Source organism: Paroedura picta, chromosome 3 (assembly GCF_049243985.1).
Source record: "Paroedura picta isolate Pp20150507F chromosome 3, Ppicta_v3.0, whole genome shotgun sequence".
Taxonomy (NCBI): domain Eukaryota; kingdom Metazoa; phylum Chordata; class Lepidosauria; order Squamata; family Gekkonidae; genus Paroedura; species Paroedura picta.
Window position 1 is genome coordinate 15,398,306 of NC_135371.1, and position 21,846 is coordinate 15,420,151.

The window sequence follows — 21,846 nt, forward strand, 5'->3', positions numbered from 1 at the left end:
TTTGCATTCCTGGTGACTTTGCAGCATCCTGCACATCTAACATTGCCAGGCGACTGGGGAAATAACTAGGCCGGCCTGCTCTTGCCCCCTTGGCTGTGATCTTTTGCACTCAGCTGGTGCACATTTCAAGGCGTGGAGATCAGGGGTACCCGATGTAAAGGTCCACAGATCGGCCCACTGCTAATTGGACAGAGGCTAAAAACCGGCAACCCCATCCATGCCCCCGACCGGGCACGAAGTCTGCCCTGGTCATTCTGATGAAAACGGAGAAAATGCCTGGGTTGATGGGGAGCGATGCGTCTGCGGAGTCAGAAAGATCAGTGGAAGGCTCAGATCAGGGTCTTGGCCCTCCAGTTGCTCTTCTGTAACAGAAAGGATGCTCCAGGGCAGGAGTAGTCAAACTGCGGCCCTCCAGATGTCCATGGACTACAATTCCCAGGAGCCCCCTGCCAGCGAATGCTGGCAGGGGGCTCCTGGGAATTGTAGTCCATGGACATCTGGAGGGCCGCAGTTTGACTACCCCTGCTCCAGGGCTTCTGTGACCTTGTCCTTTGAATTGCCTCATCTCATTCTCCTCTCCGCCCCCAGGGGGAAAAGAGGGTGCCACCAGCTGACCCCTTAATTACACCGGCGGAACAGTAAACAAGGTTTCTACTTGATTTAGGAAGGTTTCCCGGGATGGTAAACCTTGAGTCAGCCCCCTCTCCCTCCTCCCCCGCGAAGCCAGGCAGAATTTAAAAAAAACAAAAAACCAAAACAGATTGCAGGGGTTTGCCAGCGTTTGAAAGAGAACCAGCCTGCGAATGCCTCACCGGAGCTGCAGGGAGGGCTAAAAGAATTGGAGTGGGGGAAAGAGGACGGCAGAAATATAAAGGGAAATCGATGTCGACGAAATAATTTCAGAGGGGAGCCGCGTCGGTCTGCGGTGGAGCAGTTCGATTGGAGGCCCAGGAGCACCTTGGAGACGGAGATTTTTCAGGGCTGAAGCTTTGGGCCTTCCTCAGACAGGAGTAGCGATGGGGATCTGAGTCAGGCAGTGGCTCGCCTGTTGTAAGGAGCGCCTGTAATGGATGCAGAGATGCCCGGCAGAGTCTAATCAGCTGAGATCAAGATGGGCAGCCCTGTTAGTCTGTCCGGAGTGGTAGCTAAGTGCCTGAGTCTGGTGGCACCTTAAAGGCTAGCAGCATTGGTGGCCGGGTGGGAGCTCTCGGGAGCCCCTGCTGAAGAAGTGAGTAGCTCAGGCCCCTCCGCAGCATTTATAAAAGGAGGGGGCTTTGCAATATATTCAAGAACCTTCATGAAACTTCTTGATTAATTCTTTCTCACTTAAACTCTTTTCTCGTTATTCTTCTATCGCGTACCATTGTTAATAGGTTTTCATTGATTCAATGAGAAGCTTTTTGTATTCTTTCTTTTGTTTAAGTTTTTTGGGGGGAGGGGTAATCCCCCACGCCCCACTCTTGCCCACGGCTTTGGAGCAGTGACTGACACAAGGACCTACCCTGCTACAAGTTTTTGGTTAGTCTTTAAGGTGCTCCAGGGCTATTGTTCTTTTCTACCATAATCCGATGGATTAGAGCAGAGGAGAAATGCTTGGAGGGAGAAAATTAGCAGCTGTACCGAGGTAAGAATCCAATGTCCCTATTCAGTCCTGGTGGCGGCGGAGAGAGGGGCAATGTTCTGAACTCATGTTCCGCAATCTCAGTAAATTCCCATCCAGTTTGGTGAGAGAGCCAGCTTGGTGTAGTGGTTAAGAGTAGCGGCTTCTAATCTGTCGAGCCAGGTTTGATTCCCCACTTCTCCACATGCAGCCAGCCAGGTGACCTTGGGCTTGTCACAGTCATGTTAGAGCTGTTCTCACAGAGAAGTTTCTCTCAGAGCACTCTCAGCCTCACCTACCTCACAGGATGTCTGTTGTGGGGAAGGCAATGGGAGGCCGCTTTGAGAATAATTCGGGGAGTGAAAAGCGGGGATTAAAAAACAATTCTCCTTCTTCTTTCCCTCCCACTCCTTGTCTCACTATAGTATTGCAGTACCTACAGAGGTGTTGATCTGCAGTAGGACCGTCCAGTTGGAGTCCAGAAGCACTGTAGACACCAACAAGTTTATGGGGTTATAAGGGTTCCAGAGTTTGAGCACACCTCATCAGGTATCCGACAAAGGGAGCTCTGACTTTTGAAAGCATATGCCCTGAAAATCAAATGCATCCAAGCCCCGATCTGGTGGAATGAGCTCCCGGAAGAGCTGAGAGCCCTGTTGGAGCTTGCACAGTTCCGCAGAGCCTGCAAGATGGAACTTTCCCACCAGGCATTTGGTTGAGGCCAGAGCTGAGCTGAGCTGTGCCCCCCTCCTCAGCATAGACAGTCCACCAGGTTAACCCCTTGTTAACATGCCCCCCAGGAGCAACTTGGGCATCCCATTTTGCTGAACGGGAGGGGAGCTGGGAGTTTTAATTATTATCACTGCTGCAGTGTTGTAAGGGTGAGTTTTTAACTGGGGTTTATTGTGGGATTTTATCCCATAACCCACCACGAACCAGCCAGTCTGGAAGTGGTGGGAAATAAATCACAACAATAAGAATATATGCACATAGCCAAAACCTTCATCGGTGTGCCTTTTGGAGCTATTGAAAGAACAGACCCTAAAACTCAGATTCAGACCTATAAAATATTCAGGACCGACCACCGATGCGAAGACAAACAAGATGAAAAACTGCAATGAATATTAAAATTGCTGTCAACCCGGCTTCAGATAAAATATCACATTGTCTGTCCTGTGCTCCTTTTGAGGCATTTGGGGCTGCATCCGTAGCTCTCTTCTGTTTTACCTTTACAACAGCCCTCTGAGGTTGGCTAGAATAAGAGTGAACCCCCATCCCTCAAGGACCCAGGGAGCTTTGTCACTCAGGGGTTGATTTGAACCAGGAGCTCCCCTGTTGGAGCCTGATGTGTTAACTGCCATACCCCAGGGGCTTTGTGTAGATCAATGGTTTCAGCGTTCCTAATGCCATGAACCTTTAATACAGTTCCTCATGATGTGTTGACCTCCCAACCATAAAATGATGCAAGGCTGTTCTTTCACAGAAATTAAACCAGAACTGACCCATGGCGTGAAGATCCCTTGTTCATGATTGCATATAAATTTGTTTTCCCCCCCAGCGTTTCTCAGTTCAGCTCTGCCTCTTGTCCCACCATGCAGATCTCGCTCTTTTCCGCTGCTCCAGACAGACGAATGCTCTATCTCGATCTACCCCGCAAGGCTGTTCTGTGGATGGTCCCCCCGCCCAAGCTGCCTGCCCTGCTGCGACTCCAGTGAAAGGGTCATTCGACCCCCAAAGGGATCCCGACCCCCAGATTGAGAACCACTGGTGTAGAGCGTATTGGCCTGCCCTTGGTCCCCAGATGGACTTCTAAAAGTGGGTGATGCTGCATTCCCCCCCTCCCCCGCACACACACATACACACGCATTCACAACCACTGGCCAATTTCTAGGTGCTCGCTGGTGGCCGGGGCTCTTAATCAAGGCAGCCTCCTCAGGATCAGTGAACACAGTTTAATGGTGTGGAGCTCCCAGGCAGGAGCTCTTGATTTGCAAATTGGAAGCACAGCAGGAGACCACAGGCAGGCCACTAAACACAGGGAAAAGGCTGTGCAGGAGTGAAATGGGCCCTCCCTGCTGCAAAGGCCGCAGGGGCAACAGGGAGGGAGGGAGGGGGCAACTGGAATCCTGCAGCAAAGCCAGAGCAGGTCTTCTTTTGGGTACTGGAAGGAATAAAATGAATCACAGAATCATAGAGTTGGAAGGGGCCATGCAGGCCATCTAGTCCAACCCCCTGCTCAATGCAGGATCAGCCCAAAGCAGCTGTGGGGGGGGGTTTCCATTGAAAAGAAGCTGCGGGAAGCTCCTCGCTTGTTTCTGTGATGGGGAATGAAAAAGGGTTCTTTCTGTGTCCCCCTCTGAATGGCTTTTGCCAGGTCCCAGGACGATCCAGCGTGGTGCTGTGGTTAAGAGCTGCAGCCTCTCATCCGGTGAGCTGAGTTTGATTCCCCTCCCTCTTCCGCATGCAGACCGCTGAGTGACCTTCAGCCAGTCACAGTCCTGTTAGAACCGTTCTTCCAGAGCAGTTCTGTCAGAGCTCTCTCAGCTTCACCGACCTCACAGGCCGCCTGTTGTGGGGAGAGGAAGGGAGGCGATCGTAAGCCTCTTGGAGATGCCTCCCGGTAGTGAAAAGTGGGGCATAAAAACCAACGCTGCTTCTTCTTCATCCCAGCAAGGTCTCCTTGCCATACGCAGCCCTGAATGAGCAGCCTGTGGTTTCAGCTCCATTTAGCTGTAGAGAAGGCTCTGGCAGCCCCAGCTCTGCAGACAGAATCTATTTGACAGGAGTGCCTGCAGATTAATTTGACTGGAACAGCTGTTAAGGAGCAGGAAGAAGCTGGGAAGAGCGGGCCCAGAGAGGACCCAGAAGGCCCTGCCTGGGATTCGAGTGCACGGCCATTGTGGCCAGTGGCCGGGGCTCCTGCCCTGCTCACTGCCACGCCTTTCCCTCTGGCCCGATGGTGGCAACCTGCTAAAGAGGCAAAAACCAGCAGATAGGATTGGGGAGGGGGGGGGAGAGAATGCAGAATAGGTGACTGGAGCCACAGAAGCATAGCAGCAGCATAGCGCATGGGTTCATTCAACGTGGGGGAACGGGCAAGGCGCACGGGAGCCGACATGCACACTCGGAAGCACTAGATGATGTTCCTGGGCCAAAGCCAAAGCCCCTGCCCTAAAGAGCCATTTAGTACATATGGCAAGAGAGAGCATCAAATGCCCATAATTGCAAGCGAAGCTCTTTCGAAACCTGTCCCCGTTCTATCCCAAGGAAATCCCAGGTCTGCGCACAGAATGAATTATGCAAATGCAGTCTATTTACATACAGCCACTTTGTATACATAATTTATTCAGTTTGTAAGAGTCACGTTTTCAGAGAATTGGCAGTTTGGGGCAAGGAAAGAGCAGGCAATTTCTGATGTTAACAGCAGGTTGGCAATAACCTTTGAGGACGTTCAGCATCGGTGAAGGTCACTCGCCCCTCACCATCTTGCACTTTCTATTGGCTCATTTTTGTAACTGCCCTGTGCATAACTAGGAGGTCCCAAACTTTTCTTGATAATCATGAGTAAAGGTATCCCCTGTGCAAGCACCGAGTCATGTCTGACCCTTGGGGTGACGCCCTCTAGTGTTTTCTTGGCAGACTCAATACTGGGTGGTTTGCCAGTGCCTTCCCCAGTCATTACTGTTTGCCCCCCAGCAAGCTGGGTACTCATTTTACCGACCTCGGAAGGATGGAAGGCTGAGTCAACCTCGAGCCGGCTGCTGGGATTGAACTCCCAGCCTCATGGGCAGAGCTTTCAGACTGCATGTCTGCTGTTGTATGTGTGTCCATGTAAGCTGCCTTCCTTGGGATCCCACACTCTGCACTAGATCCCCTGCAATGAAAATCAAAAATCTGCCTAACTTTCCTTCTGGGGGAGAATGTAATGCACACAAAGAGAGGAATAAAGAGCAATTTTAAACCCAAACTGGCTTGAAAGAGCCTGCTGGACTCATCAGCAGGGGGGTGGGGAAATTATTCCCGTAAGTGAAGAATAAGTGGTGGGGTAGAAGAAGAAGAGTTGGTTTTGATGGCCTCTTTTTTGCTACCCAAAGGAGTCTCAAAGTGGCTTCCAAACACCTTTCCCTTCCTCTCCCCACAACAGACACAGTGTGAGGGAGGTGAGGCTGAGAAAATCCTGATATTACTGAAGAAGAAGAGTTGTTTCTTATATGCTGCTTTTCTCTACCTGAAGGAATCTCAAAGTGGCTTACGATCCCCTTCCCTTTCCTCTCCCCACAACAGACACCCTGTGAGGGAGGTGAGGCTGAGGGAGCTCTGACAGGACTGCTCTGTGAGAACAGCGCTATCAAACCCAGCTCACCTGATTAGAATCCACTGCTTTTAACCACTAAGTCAGCAATGGCCAGGTGGAAGGTGGCTGGAACGTAGAATAGTCTAGAATGCTAACCGTGCCGTCAGAAAGTCATTTATTAATATGGTGACGCTTATGCATTTTGCACTTCTTCAGAAAATCTGCAACATCATGTAAATAAATACCGTTAATCCTCTTCAGGGCATCGAACTCTCAACATGGCCCCATCTTTGGATACTTAAATCCAGAGATTAGGGCCGTGAACAGGCTAGGCAGACCTTCCTACAAACCCCAGAAGAGCCCCAGGCTTGCAGGAAAATCCGAAGCAAGCAAACAAACAAAAACTTTAAAGGAGTTGCCCGTTCCCCCCAAATAACAGAAGCAGCACCTGTAGATTTAAGAAGGCAGCCAACCTTAAAAGGAATAATCTCCTAGGCTTTCTGCACATCAGCTGAACTCTCCAAGAAAAGAATATACAGCGGCGTGGTTCTTATCTATGTTAGGTGAAAAGAAATAATCCAAGATATTGATCAGAAAGCTTGGAGTTGGATCCCAGGGATAAGAACCAATTAACGGAGGGTGCTTCTGCTAAACAAAAAGGATTTGGCTCTTCTGCCTCCCCTTCCTGCTGCAGTCCCTTCTCCCAAATGCTGATCCGTGGAGGGGGGAGGTTCTATCAGGAAAGGTATGGATGGTAGATACGAGGTCTGTAACAGGGGCAGGACTTGCCATTATCAGGAATTATCACTGGGATCCAGGCCTCTGTCGAGGTAGTCGAAGTCCTATTACAGGAAGGAACCAGTTCTTCAGTTGGACGTATTTGGATGCATCTGCTACCTGTATCAGGGTTTCCCAAGCACGGTACCAACCACGGTACCATGAAGGCTCGGTGGTACTGCAGTGTGGCTTTTTTCAAAATGGCGCCCGGGGAGAGCCGCTGCCCTAAAGAGCCGTTTAGTACATATGACAAGAGAGAGCCTGCTCTTGCCAGCACTGAGCAAAGAGGAAAGAAAAAGAGTGTTCTATTTTTAAAGGAATCCTACCCTTATTTGGACAGGTGGACCCACCCACCCCTGCCCAAGTGACCAGGTGGTGGGAAGAGGAGGTGATCCAACCAGTCACCCCTTTGCCGCCCCAGGTTCCTCTCACTTCTGGGGGTGTGGCAGGGAGGCGTGGCCAGATGAGATCACTTCCTGGAACCTTGGCGCCTGGGAAATATTTCAGCAGTACCTCCATGGTCAATAGGTTGAAAAAGGCTGACCTACATAGACAGAATGAATCGTGGCCGTAGAACTCCCCTGACGGTCTGCCGCCCACCAAGTTCAGCACCATTCTCTAGTTTTGTCAGACCACCTGTGTTTACAATGCCGATCGCTCGAGGGCTAGAAACGTCCCCTAGAATGACCAGAGCTCTTGGCTGTTTCGGATTGAGACAGAATCTGCAACATCCCTGGATGCGGCAGGAAAATAGAAAATGTGTCTGGTTGGAGTAGGGCCAAAACAAAGTAAAGATCGGGAGTTTTGTGCCTGGTTGTAAGAAGAGGGGCGTGGCAGAGCACGAAGCATCCAAGGGGGCCCGGAGGCTCTAGCACAACATCTGAAATCTGAGGAAGCAAATCTTGTGTCCCAGCTACAGTTGACCAGCAGGACAGGAAGGCAATTGACGGGATAAACATTTTAGCAGCATGCTGTCTTATGCCTGAGCAGCAATGTTCCCCAAGCAGACTGGAGCTGCCTTGAAGGGGAAAGCGAGAAGCAGGGGAAAGATGAGGCTGCAAAGGAAGGGAAGGGAAGGGAAGGGAAGGGAAGGGAAGGGAAGGGAAGGGAAGGGAAGGGAAGGGAAGGGAAGGGAAGGGAAGGGAAGGGAAGGGAAGGGAAGGGAAGGGAAGGGAAGGGAAGGGGTTTTGTGAAACTCTGCGATTTCTTGACGGCCCTGGGTTTTCTGAATGAGTTGGAGCTAGTTAATTTTTGATATATTTTCAAAATCAGTTAAGCATTTATCAGGTGATATAACCATGTATGGTCCTACTGACCTGCCTCCCCCTCCCAAAAAGGTCAGCGATGGGCCTGGAGGAGGTGGGAAGGGGAGGGGTCCCAAGTGGGTGATTCTTCTCCTCCTCCTAAAGCTGCCTCGGCCTGTGGCCCTCGCTACATCCTCTGGTGGAGAATCCCACGTTTTAATCATTCTCTGTGTAAAGCAATCTTGCTTTTTTTGTCTACCCATCGGCTTCACTGGATGCCCTCGAGTTCTAATATTCGGGGAGAAGGAGGAAAAGCTCTCTTTCTCCATTCTCTCCACCGTGTACATAATTTTATAACCCTCCAATCGCCTCTTGTCTAAACTCTTCAGCTTTTCCTCCCAGGAAAGGTGCTCCAGGCTCTTCATCACCTCAGTTGCCCCCTTCTGCACAAGGGAACTCTCCCTCAGGGGGGATTTTGTTTTTAAGGAGCAGTACTTACAAGTTCTTTTTTACCTAATAAAAAGGTTACTTCTTTTAATGGTACTCGATTCCTCTTTCTTCTTTAGTTTCTAATCTGTAGGGAGACGTGGAAGCCACGGACAGTGGTGGTGTGCTAAGGGCGGGGGGGGGGCTGGCAAATATGTTTTCATTTACTCATTGGGCAGTCTTGTATTTGTCTTAAGGTAAAGATTTTTTTTGTGTGTGCTTTTTAGGATTTCAAATTCCCAAATTGTTCCTCCTACCCCAGTAGTTCTGTTGGGTTCCATTATGCTCGAAACATATCTGGCTTTCCAAACTTCCTGGTGAGCATAAGTAATAGGTTGTAAATAAGTAATAGGTTGTAAAAGGAAGGCAGATGTCTTGAGGGCCTGGCGGGCTTCTTACGTCTGGTGGGGTCCTGCTGACTCAGTTAAGAGCCTCGGGTTATCCAGGGCTGACTTATCTATTAGGCACAGTGCCCAGGGCCCACAAAAATATTTCAGTTTCTCTTAAAATCAGAAGGGGGAAAAAAGGAGGAAGAAATTTTCTTCAGTGGTTGTCCTCTCTGCTGTGAATCAGCATGGAGACGCTTGTCAAATTAGCCGAGGCTAACATCTATGCCCCCCCGGGACCCGGGACCCGGGATTGAGATTGGGGATTAGTACCATCACTATCCCCTCTCCACCTGCTAGTAGTAGGAGGGGGAGGCTGATTAGCTTGCTAACTAATAATGTTATATTGTAGTCGTTGCTGAGGGATTTTTAATGAATTTTATTGGGGGTTTTAAAATGTTGTAACCCGCCACGAGCCGTAAGGGAGTGGCGGGCAATAAATCGAAAGATAATAATAACAACAACAACAATAACAACAACAACAACAACAACAACAACAACAACAATAATAATAATAAAATGAGAGCAGTCATTTGACAAGCGTCCCCATACCGAATCAGAGCCGAAGGCCACATTATACTCATGCGTATTTAAATTTTAACTGCCTAATCAAGAACTCACCTGACTGTCTGGCACCCACCAAGTTCAGCTCCTTCCTCCAATACTGTCAGACCAGCCGTGTTCACAGTGCCGATCACTTGAGGGCTAGAAACGTATTGGAAATCAGTTATATTGAACAAACACTGAGAGGACAACCACTGAGGTAAATTACTTCTTGAAAAACGGGACACATCTAGAGACCGTTTGGGTTGGACCCTTCATAATAAAAGAAAAGAGACAAGTTTCTCATTTTGCATTTCTTTATTCTGTACGATTCAAGAATTAGTCTAATCTTTTGGAAAAACTTTACTGTATTAATATCTATGGTCGTAAGCCAGGGGACAGGTCCTTGTTCCTTTGTTGTATTATTACTTCAAACGGATCCATCTTTCTTGTTGTAACCCTCAGGGGGTGGCTGGAGATTACAATGGATCTCCAGGCGACAGTAATCCGTTCACCTGGAGAAGATGGCCGCTTCGGATGATGGACTCTATGTCAATTTGCCCCATTGAAGTCCCTCCCCTCCCCAAACCTCCCCTTCCTCACCATTGAAGTCCATCAAGTCCCTCACCTTAACCCTCCTCAGGCTCCACCCTCAACATTTCCAAATATTTTTCTATCCAGAGCTGGCAATCTTGGGGGTAGAGCGAACGCTATACACAGGATGAGGCATTGTGACCTGGGTTGCAAACTCTGGATAGTGAAATACCTGGAGATTTGGGGGTGGGGAACCTCGTGAGGACGAGGTTTGAGGAGGAGAGGGCCTCAGCAGTGTACAATACCATACGGTCTACCCTCAAAAGCAGCTGTGAACTGATCTGTCATCTGGAGATGAATTGTCATAGGGAGAGATCTCCAGGCCCTGCCTGGAGGTTGGCAACTCTGGTGGTGACCCCCATCTCTTTCTCATCTGGGCTGCCTTTGTTCTATTTAGAAGTTCTTTCTCAAGGACTTTATTGGGGGCACAGAGCTGACGGATCCGCCCGGCTCCCTTATCTCCAGTGTGAAGCTGTCACTGGCCGTGGATTTGATTGCCTTCTTTAATTATCTTAATTTGGATGTATTAATAAACCCAACAGCACAAGACACTCTGGATTAGAGAACAGAGGCATCTCTAAAGGGTGACTTTGCTGTAGGGGAGGGGAATGGAAGCAAACAAAATCGAGGCTCACTGGGGGCCATTATGCAGACGCCCCCCCCTTTCTGCTCCCCCCGTCTCCTGTTTTCAAACTGATTCTCTCTCTCTCTCTCTCTCTCTCTCTCTCTCTCTCTCTCTCTCTCTCTCTCTCTCTCTCTCTCTGCCCCTTTGCCAATGGATCTCCCCAGAAATCTGCTGGACATGGACACCTTCTCCAAGTCTGATCCTGGTAAGTGTGTAACGGTGACAACCACGGGATAAGGGGCACACCCTTAAGCAGAGGGAGATGGCGGTGGGGTTGGCAGGAGGCCAGCAGTCCTGTGACTGCCTCAAAGACTGTTGTCTCATCAGCTGGTCTCAGAAGACATCAAGACCTCCATTCTTTTATTTGCTTTGAAAATTCATAAAAGTTTTGTCAAAGGGTCAAGGATTGAAAGCATACTTTTAGTTCAGCACAGTTAGGCAAAAGAGCCAAAAGAAACCGAGTAAAACACAATCCTTCTGTCCCTCTACTAAAACATACCCTGATGTCAAAAATAGAGTCAGCGCCTTACTTAAGAGGTTACAAGTTCTTCGTGGATATTCATCAGCTCACCTGGCAGCCACATGGTCCAAGATGGCTGCCCTCCTCCTCTGAAACCAAAGCAGCCTCCTTTTTCAGTGGTTAGCAGGCAGCTCCCTCCATGAGACATAGGGTTGCCAGGTCCCCCTAGGCAGGGGTAGTCAACCTGTGGTCCTCCAGATGTTCATGGACTACAATTCCCATGAGCCCCTGCCAGCAATTGCTGGCAGGGGCTCATGGGAATTGTAGTCCATGAACATCTGGAGGACCACAGGTTGACTACCCCTGCCCCTAGGTGTCTGGCAGAAGGCGGGGGAATGGGATTGCTAGGTCCAGCTTCAAGAACCCCTGGAGATCTGGGGATGGAGCCTGGAGGACAGGAACTTCGGTGTGCTACAATGCCACAGAGGTCACCCTCCAAGGAATCCATTTTCTCCAGAACTCATTTCTGTGGTGTGGAGATGCGCTGTAGTGTTGGGGATCCTCAGGTCCCCCTTGGAGGCTGGCATCCCTAATTCATTTAGGATGGGGCTTGCGGCTCAGTTAAGGAACATCTGCTTTGCATACAGAGCTCTACAGATTCAATCCTTGGCATTTTCATCTAGTAAGAACCAGTAAATTGTGTGAGAAACCCCTGTCTCAGACTGCAGAACTGCTGTCAGGTAGGGGTAGGCCATACGGGCCTTGGCAGACCAAGGATTTGCCCCAGTACTGGCTTTCACTGGAAATATCAGGGACTGAACCAGGGATAAGGTAAAAGGTAATGGTAAAGGTATCCCCTGTGCAAGCACCGAGTCATGCCTGACCCTTGGGGTGACGCCCTCCAGCTTTTTCTTGGCAGACTCAATACAGGGTGGTTTTGCCAGTGCCTTCCCCAGTCATTACCGTTTTACCCCCCAGCAAGCTGGGTACTCATTTTACCAACCTTGGAAGGATGGAAGGCTGAGTCAACCTTGACCTGGCTGCTGGGATCGAACTCCCAGCCTCATGGGCAGAGCTTTCAGATTGCATGTCTGCTGCCTTACCACTCTGCGCCACAAGAGGCTCTGAACTAGGGATCCTGCAGACCAAATGCTCTGCTACTAAACCCACTGCCCCCCTGCCCTTCCCATCCCTCACTGATCACCCAACCACTACTGAAGAAGAAGAGTTGTTTTTTATACCCTGCTTTCAACTGCCCCAGGTCTCAAAGTTGGTTCCAATCGCCTTCCCTTCTTCTCCCCACAACAGACACCCCGTGAGGTAGGTGGGGCTGAGGGAGCTCTGAGAGAGACTGTCCTGTGTGAACACTTCTATCACGACTGTGACTAGCCCGAGATTACCCAGCTGGCTGCATGTGGAGCAGCAGGGAATCAAACCCGGCTCCTCAGATTAGAAGCCACCGCTGTGAACCGCTAAGCAAGCTGGCTCCAAGGAGCTCTTTGTCAGACAGACTAATGTGGAAAAGGAATTGCTGGAAGCGGAAAGTCTGAAAACCACTCCGCTGTGGCATGACAAAAGCAGCTATGTAGAAAGCGACAAGTCATTCAAAGAATGTGGGGGAGAAAGGAGCAGAGTCAAGAGGCACCTGGAGAAAAGATGGAAACTTTGAGTGCTAAGAGTCAGTGTCTGCACCACAAATGTATTTTTTTCCCCTCTCAGTGGAACGGCCGTGCCCTCTCTCTGAGAAGCCCTGGCATTGTAGTCAGAGATGAGCGGGGAGAATTCAGCCCCTGCGACTGCATCCTTGTGTCCACTCACTTGGGAGGGAGAATTGAAACTCAAGTGCGACTTGTTTCCCAGGAATGCTGCAGTCTTGAGCCCCCTTGCTCGGGAGTAAGCAGGAGGCCACCTCCTGCTTTAGAACCCAGGACACTATTCACCCCCGTGCTTCACAGAGCTTAAGGAGCCCGCTCCCGTGCCTCAGGCTGGCCCTTTTTCTCCAGGCCAAGTTGCCAAGCCTAGGGGGCCAACGTCCCCCAAGAGGGCTCCGGTGCTTTGGAGGGTGGGAAGGGCCCTCCGGTTGCAGCTGAGTTATGCAACCCCATCAAGATTCAAGGCAAGAGATGGACGGAGGCGGTTTGCCACTGAGTAGCAACCCTAGACTTCCAGAGTCACTGTGGCGTAGTAATTAAGAGTGGCATTCTCTAATCTGGAGAACTGGGTCTGATTCCCCAGCTCTTCACATGCAGCCAGCTGAGTGCTTAGGCCAGGCACAGCTCTCTTAGGGATGTTGTCACCAAGCAGTTCTCGCAGAGCTCTCTCAGCCCCACCTACCTCACAAGGTGCCTGTTGTGGGAAGAAGAAGGGGAAGGTGATTGTAAGCTGCGTTGAGACTCCTTCGGGCAGTGAAAAGTGAGGTGTAAAATAAAAAAATAAATGCTAACCAGGCCTAACCCTGCTTTCAAGATCAGGCAAGATCCAGCTAACTTGAGCCGCCCAGGTCTGGATTCTAGTATTATAAAGGGGGCATTGCAGAGTCATTGATTCATGCATGAATGCTTTGCGTAATCAGGCAGTACTGATCTTTTTGCTGCCTCTCATTTGGAAAAAAAAAACAAACAAACCCGTCCCATGCTGATGGTTATGCACTGGTTTTTAATCATCCGATTGTTTCAGGTCCCAGGAGCACATAACACCATAGTTCTGCGATTGCTGATGTGCCATTTGGCTGCCAGAAGGGAAATGAGCACTTCTCCCTGCGCTGGTCCCTTGATCAGAAATGCCCCCTTGGGAGGCTTTAAAGCTCAGTGGGTGGCATTAAAGCTCCGTGGTGTTAGGGCTTAAAACATGCCAGGGGAGCATTTTAAACCAGCAAAAGGCTATGTGTGGGGAGAGAAGAGTTAACACCCCCCCCTGCACAAATACTCTCCCCAAATGGATCCCTGGTGGCTTCCACCATTGCTACTTTACAGGTCTGATGACACATCTGGTGTTCCGGTTATGGAACTTTGTTTAAAGACCATCTCTTCTTTTCCCCTGCTCTCTGTGCCTGGCGTTGAAAACCAAGAGCGTTGAAGGTCAGAAATCTTCCAAACGGGGATAAATCACAGGGATAGTCTGAGAAACCTTTTTTGTTTAGACTTCAGATTGCAATGCAAGGATTAATTCATCGGTGGGAAAGCAGGCATGGGTCTGGCACGCCTGTATCCTTGGTACTCTTTGGGCATTTCCTTGAAAGAGGCTGCATTTAATTCAGCGAGGCTTGCTCTGGAGTAAACAGACATGACAGGGAGAGGCTTCACAACAGTGAGAGAGCCAGCTTGGTGTAGTGGTTAGGAGTGTGGACTTCTAATCTGGTGAGCTGGGTTTGATCCCGCTCTCCCCCAGCATGCAACCAGCTGGGTGACCTTGGGCTCGCCACAGCACTGATAGAGCTGTTCTGACCAAGCAGTGATATCAGGGCTCTCTAAGCCTCACCCACCTCACAGGGTCTCTATTGTGGGGAGAGGAAAGGGAAGGTGAATGTAAGCCGCTTTGAGCCTCCTTTGAGTAGAGAAAAGCAGCATATAAGAACCAACTCTTCTTCTTCAGTAATCTCAGGGCTCTCTCAGCCTCACCTGCCTCACAGGGTGTCTGTTGTGGGGAGAAGAAAGGTAAGGCAATTGTAAGCCGCTTTGAGACTCCTTCAGGTAGAGAAAGGCGGTGTATAAGAACCAACTCTTCTTCTTCAGTAATATCAGGGCTCTCGCAGCCTCGCCTCCCTCACAGGGTGTCTGTTGTGGGGAGAAGAAGGGAAGGAAATTGTAAGCCGCTTGAGACTCCTTCGGGTAGAGAAAAGTGGCATATATGAACCAACTCTTATTCTTCTTCTACAGCAGAAAGCAAATATCTGTTGTGAAGGGTTGTTTTTCGGGGGTGGGGGGAGGCTGTTCTGCAGACTGTGAAGGCTGGTGCAGCAGATGCCTGCTTGTGGAGGTTTCTGCTTGGAACAGGTTTCAGTCCCCAGGGACTTCTGAGTTCCGATACAAACACAATTGTGGCATTTTCCAGGGCCCCTCTGAGGAGTGGCCTAGAAGTGGATGCCAGGCAGGGAGCCCCTGCCTTGGTACTCCAGGGCTGAGCTGCAGAGAGTGGGACTGCCTCTTTCCCAGGGCTTCCGTCACTCTTGCTAGGCTCTCAACACCTTCAGGCAGCCGAACAACCCCATGGAGGGATGGCTGCTGGAACTGTAAAGAGACACTGAGATGGTGGCAAAGGTAACAGCATCCAGGAATGTCCACAAAGGGGACTGTAGGATGACTGGGGAGAAAGGGCTTCCAGCTGTCAACTATCAAATGGGACAAGGTCAAAAATAATCACATCAACACCTCCTGACTCAGGACCTGTAGTTCATTTGAATCCAAATGCAAAAAACTAATCCCCAAATTCAGGGTTACACCCATCTGGACTCCCCCCCCCCACACACACACACCTGTGGCTTCTAGCCAGCTTGGTGTTGTGGTTAAGAGTGGTGCCTTCTAATCTGGCCAGCCTGGTTTGATTCCCTGCTCCTCCACATGCAGCTAGCGGGGTGATCTTGAGCTAGTCACAGTCCTGTTAGAACTGTTCTCACAGAACAGTTCTTGCAGAGCTCTCTCAGCCCCACCTCCCTCACAGGGTGCCTGTTGTGGGGAGAGGAGGGGAAGACGATTTTAAAGCTGTTTTGAGACTCCTTCGGGTAGTGAAAAGCATGGTCTAAAAACCAAGCTCTAGGCCAATTTACAGTGATGGTCCTTACCTAGAATGGTCCTTACCTAGAAAGCCGTTCTCTGAGAGCTTGCCTTCCTTGTCTTAATTTTATTACACTGCAATTGTAAAGGTTGATGCTCAGAAACAAATCCCATTACGGCCCTTGTTTGTTAACTACATGGAGAGGCAGACACCATTTCATGGGCCTAATACAGTTTTTTAAAAAATGTGTCGTAACCTTTCTTGAGATTGCATTCTCAAAATGCCCTTAGGGTAAATACAGAAGTATCGTATACAGAAATTACGGGGAACGGTGTTGATCTGAAGCGACAGAACCAAGTCTGAGTTTAGTGGTGCCTTTAAGCCCAACAAAGGTTAATTCTGGGCATAAGCTTTCCTGTGCATGCAACACTTCAGACAGCACCCGAAAACCTATGGCCAGAATTAACCTTTGTTGGACTCAAACTTTGTGTGAAAAATCAGTGCTTTCCCCCTTTTACGGCGCAATCACAGCTTGTTTTTGACTCTGCAGGATCCCTTTTTAGGCATTCTGTTCAGGGGCAGTCTTAGATATTTGAGGGTCCTGAGCAAAAGTCCTGGATGGGGCCCCAGAATCATTGCACACACACACCCCTGCTGGGTCCAAGCAAGGGTTGACCCTGGCCCAAGCAAGGTCAGGCAGGAGCTGTCATCAGGAGCTGAGCCCTGGGGGGCATGAGAGACTGAGCCCTGAACAGGCCAGTTGGAGTGGAGGGACATAGAGCTGGAAGGGACCTCAAAGGTCATCTAGTCCAACCCCCTGCAGAGTGCAAGAAATGCACACTTCCTGTCACCCCCCCCCCACTCTCACAGTAACCCCTACATTATGGCCAGAAATTTCTCTTTTTCTTCTTTTACTCATCTCAGTTTGGGGTCCAGCACTCCTGTCCTGTGTACCAGGAGATCACGCAGGGCCAGCCTGACCACCAGCAACCCTGAGGTGCCAGAAGGGAAGGAGGCCCTTCTCTGCTGGTTTGAAGGGAAGCTTGGTATTAATTTGACTTCTAGACTCTCCATATTAGTTAACTCTGGCCTCCTCGAGCTACCATGATGGAAGACGGAGGGCATCTAAAATGCTTGTCTCTTTTCACGTTCACATTGTTTAATTTGAATGCCCAGTAAGAAAAAAGTTTGTTCCAGATTTCTCACCTTTCTCTCTATCAAATTGGGGGGGGGGGGGGGACCAAAGTCATAGTTTGTCAAGGGCATCAAAACCCCCTGGACTAGCCCTGAGAGCATAATCGCCATTCTGTAGGAAAATGAATACTTTGTAGTTTCAATATGTGCTAATGTTTACCTACGAAAAGCCAGCTTTCGGGTTGCTTGTAACAAAGCCACAAAATATGTACCGTATCCTTTGCCTCATAAAAAAAAAAAAAACACCCAGAAATGCTTTCAAGAACATTGTACAACTGCTCCAAAAATAGAGGGTGACTGGGGAGGATGGTGATGTGGTCTTGATGACTTAGGCGCTAGCCAATTAGTGCTGTGCATTACCAACTTCGGCAGCAAACCTGGAGAGAGAGGGGTGGTGGTGGTTGGATGGCTCTGTCACGGGGAGGAAAGGGTACCCATGCACAGAAGGCTTCCCGACTGACCTCACTGCGTTATTAATGATATCTGCGCATTACAATTTAATAAACCCAAGCCATCACTCCTTGTTAGAAGGAAAGACCATCTTTACGATTTTCTTTTTCATTTCCTGTAATACCGCAGAGAGAAAAAAAATGGCTTTAAAAATAAATAGACGTGCCCTTCAATCTCCACCGGTTCAGGTTTCCATTTGAGCTTCGGTAGACTCGATTGGAAGTTGCAGCCCTTATATAAACACTTTTCAAAAGCATTTTGGGTTGTTTTTTTCCCCCCCTCCTTCACGGCAAGGCCACTGTGCTTTGAGCGGCTGCGATAAGCCGAAATCTAGCAGGTAAAGCTTTTCCTGGCAGGGACGTAAAAGTGATAAGGAAAGTTTGACTCGCTGATTTGAGCTCCTGACACAGCTCTTTGAGGCAGAGGGAGGGGGAGGGCGAGGGGGGATTGTCAACTCTTATTTTGTAGCCCTTGGAAGGAAAAACATGGCAAGGTTTTTGAAACACTGCAGCCAAAGGCAGCTTCTTCTAAGGACAAACAGCTTGGGAGATCAGGGGCTTGGGATCCATTGGTGTGGGAAACCCAAGTGGTGTTTCCTTGCCGCTCTCTCCTCCTTTCCGAATTAGCACCCAAGTCACACCACCACGGGAGAACCTGATGCATGCCTGCCGGGGCCATGTTGTATTTGGAGCCCCGCAACAGGAAAGCAGCTGGTGCTGAACAGGGTGAAGCATCCCCATCCCTTCCTGGCTTTCCCCTTCCATCTCGCCTCCTCCTGGCTGTTGCTCCTTAGAAGCAGAGGCGGTCAGGGGTTGTTTGTAGCCTAAATGTATTTGCATTGGTGGTTGCATCCAAGAACGTGTAGCAAACAGGGGAGACTTTGGAAAGGGCTGTGGGGCACCAGGGGAGAAGAGAGGCCTTGGGGCCCGTGAATCTCCCTGCAAACATGTTTCTGTTGCCATTTCTCCTTGCAGTTGTGATTCTTTACGTCCAAGGAAACGTGGACAAGGAATGGCGAGAGGTGAGTGGCTTTTCCCCTCTCTGTCACAGAGGGTCAAAGGATGATGGGACTGATCCGTGTTCAAATCCTCTCTCGGTTGTGCGACGCTCCTGCGATGACCTTGGACAATTTGCTCTCGCTTAGCTTTCCTCACAGGGGGATTGTGAGGGCGGCAATTGTGAAGGCTGCCACAGCTCCTTGGAGGATAGGTGGGGATTTTAAAAATGCCTGCTTCCAAGCATCCTTGCGGTCCAGATCCTCTTTGCCTATCCACTCCTCCGCTGAAATGGGCCAGTTCTCCAGTTTGTGTGGTGATCCATCCTGTACATTTTAGCCCATGTTTCCTTCAAGGATCTCAGAAAGGGACCCACTGGAATTGCCAGCTGCAGGTCAGGAAATTCCTGCAAATTTGGAGATTGATCCTGGGGGAGGCAGGCTGTGGGAAAGGGGCAAATTAGTGGGCGTGGTCCAGGCAAACCGATCTCTGCAGTCTGGAGATTGGAGGTAATTCTAGTAGACCTCCAGCCTCCACCTGGACATTGGCAAGGCTAGTGCACACTGTTCTTCCTTCCCCCTGTTTATTGTTACGACAGCCTCTTCGGTAGCAACATAACAGTGTTCTAGGATTTCTTGAGTCAGAGCTCACTTCCTTACATACAGCCATAAGGCAGATACATTTACACATAAGTGGGATAAAGCGAGCCCTGACTGACAAAGAGCTGATGGCATAGGGATGCCAGCCTCCGGGTGGGGCCTGGGGATTCCCCCAGAATTACAGCTCCTCTCCAGGCAACAGAGATCAGTTCCCCTGCAGAGAATGGATGCTTTGGAGGGTGGACTCTGGCATTACAGCCCACTGAGCCCCCAGTCCTTCCAGGCTGCATCCCCAAATCTCTAGGAATTTCCCCATCTGGATCGGACAACCCTACCCTCCATCCCCCTGCCGGTGGCCAGAGGGCGGAGGGCACCTGGCAATTCTACTAGATGTCAGTGAACTCCAGGTTAATTTTATGGTAAGCTACTCCTCTGGAGTGTGGGATGGGTTTGGCTGAACGGGAACGACCAACCCAAGGTCAATCGGAGAGTTTTATGGGAGAGTAGGGATTCGAACCCAGGTCTTCCTGATCGTAGTCCAGTCTAGACTTAGAAGGCCTCTCATTCCTCTCTCTTTCTCTCTCTGTGTGTGAGAGAGAGAGCCAGTGCTGTCCTTGCCTTCTGTCCTTGAGAGATGCTCGGAGTTGCGGCTGTCATTTTTCACCCCCTAGTTTGGTGCAAGAGGAGGCAGACGCAGCAACGGAATTCTTTCCCCGTCCCCCAAACAGCCCTTTTGCTGAGGGACAGCCGAACGTCGTGGCCTCATCACAGGCGCCTTAATCCTTGGCTCAGCGATGCGGGCCTGCGATACGCACACCCTTCCCCTCCCCCTGCCTCCCGGAACTCATCATTTGCTTTCTGGTGCTCTTAATCCCAAACCGGGGATTAGGGGGGGAGGAATGAAACCAGGGCATCCTCCGCGCCACTGCCCCCTCCCTCCCTCCTTCCCCAGCATGTCAAGGGCAGCGGGACACGGCGGCACCTCTCCTGACTCCCTGTCTTTCCCTCCGTTCAGTTCGGCCGCACGGAAGTGATCGACAACACGCTGAACCCGGATTTTGTCCGCAAGTTTGTGCTCGACTATTACTTTGAGGAGAAGCAGAACCTGCGGTTTGATGTGTGAGTCGCTGCCGCTCACCTGCCCTGCCCTCTGACCACCCCTAGAGATGCCAGCCCTCAGCTCCTCTCCAGGCAACAGAGATCAGCTCCCCAGGAGAAAAGGGCTGCTTGGGAGGGTGGACTCTGTGGCATTGTACCCCACTGAGGTTCCTGTCCTCCCCCAGGCTCTGTCTTCCAGCAGGATCTGTGCACACGACACTGCCATTCCCTGCCAGGGGCCAGTGGGGATCTGGGACCCCTAACCCCCTCCTGCATGATCTCCCTTCTCTTCCCTGCCCTTCTCTCCCTGCTAACAATGCCAGATGAAAGTGTGTGGAGGGTGGTTTGACCCTCTGGCTACACGCCCCAAAGAAGTCTACAATCAAACACACAAAACCAGCTCAAGATCCGTGGCCCCAGAAAAGTCCAAATGGCGTCAAACAAAGCTAGGGCCTTCACAGCCTTGGTGCCGGCCTAGTGGAGCCCTCTCCCAAGTGAGATCAGGGCCCTGCGGGCCTTAAAGCAGTCCCACTGGGCCTGCAAGACAGAGCTGTTCCACCACCAGGCCTATGCTTGAGGCCTACAAATGCCACCGACAAGGTGGCCTCCCTACTTAAATCTCAAATATCTGTATGTCCACACAACATGTGGCAGCCAAGCACTTCATCTCCCCTTCCCTCCTACTGGAGAGAAGTTCCTGATGGTTTTAGTGGAAATCTGATTTTAAAATGTTGAAAATGTTTAAATTGTCATTTTATTTCATGATATGTTGTAAGCTGCCCCACGCCCTTAAGGAAGGGCGGCATAGAAATTTGAAAATAAATAATTTAAATACATTAATTAATTTTTTAAAAAATCAATAGGGGGGCCCACCCTGAATGGGCTTCCCCCACACCCCCCATGCCTCTGCTTTCTCATTTGTTCTCTTCATCTGGATCCAACCTTCCCTGCTGCCCATATAAAAAGGTTGTCTGTGTATGTATGTTGGGAGGGGGGGTGCTCCTGCTTTCGCTCTCTGGTTCCTTTTGTATGGTTCCCATCCTCCAGGCAAGTTCTGGACATCTCCTAGAATGAGAACTGACCTCCAGACCATAGAGGTTGGTTCCTCTGGAGAAAGGGGCTGCTTTGGAGGCAGGGGCTCCCTGGCAGCAGATCACTTGGAAGCTCTCATCCCTCCTCAAACCGCACCCTCCCTGACCTGACTCCAAACCTCCAGGAATTTCCCAACCCAAGTTAGCAACCCTGCCTTGCCCGTAGGTTCCAAAAGCACCCGCAAAGAGGTGCCGCTCCGCCTGGGGACTCCAAGGGTCAACAGTGTGCCTCCTGCTGGGGCGGAGGAGCCTTGACCTGGCCCCGACACCAGCCCTTCCCAAGCCCTGGCTTAGGCCACACTTGGCCAGACTAACCTTTCTGTGCTTTTCCAGTTACAATGTGGACTCCAAGACCTGCAACATCTCCAAACATGTGAGTATGGCGCCAGCTTCTCCCCCCGCCCCACCCTGGAAATAGGTGCAGGTTTCGGATGGACCCTGTTATTACCGGCCCCAGGAAGTCTGCTCTCCCTCTCCCTCTTGGAATTTCCAGGACAGAAGCCCTACAGAGCCCTGTGAGTCAGTCTAGCACTGGGGCTGTTGGCTGGAGAGTCACACTGGAGTTGCCGTTTCTTTCCAGCGCAAGACATAGAACTCTCTTCAGTATCTAGACAGGCTTAGGCCTCCATCTTGCTATTTGGCGCTTCTGCCTCCAGGGAGGAGGCGTGACTGATGACATGCCAGCCTCCAACTTCACTCT

General features: G+C 50.4%; 1 protein-coding gene across 2 annotated transcripts in view; it reads left to right on the forward strand.

Moving 5' to 3' along the window:
- CPNE9 (copine family member 9) overlaps positions 1-21,846 on the forward strand; it is a 66,845-nt gene that overhangs the window by 11,586 nt on the left and 33,413 nt on the right. For both annotated transcript variants that reach the window (XM_077324844.1, XM_077324845.1), the window contains exons 2-5: positions 10,714-10,754; positions 18,338-18,384; positions 19,973-20,076; positions 21,480-21,519. In XM_077324844.1, coding sequence (XP_077180959.1) covers positions 10,714-10,754; positions 18,338-18,384; positions 19,973-20,076; positions 21,480-21,519 — 232 coding nt within the window. The remainder of the gene's footprint in view (positions 1-10,713; positions 10,755-18,337; positions 18,385-19,972; positions 20,077-21,479; positions 21,520-21,846) is intronic.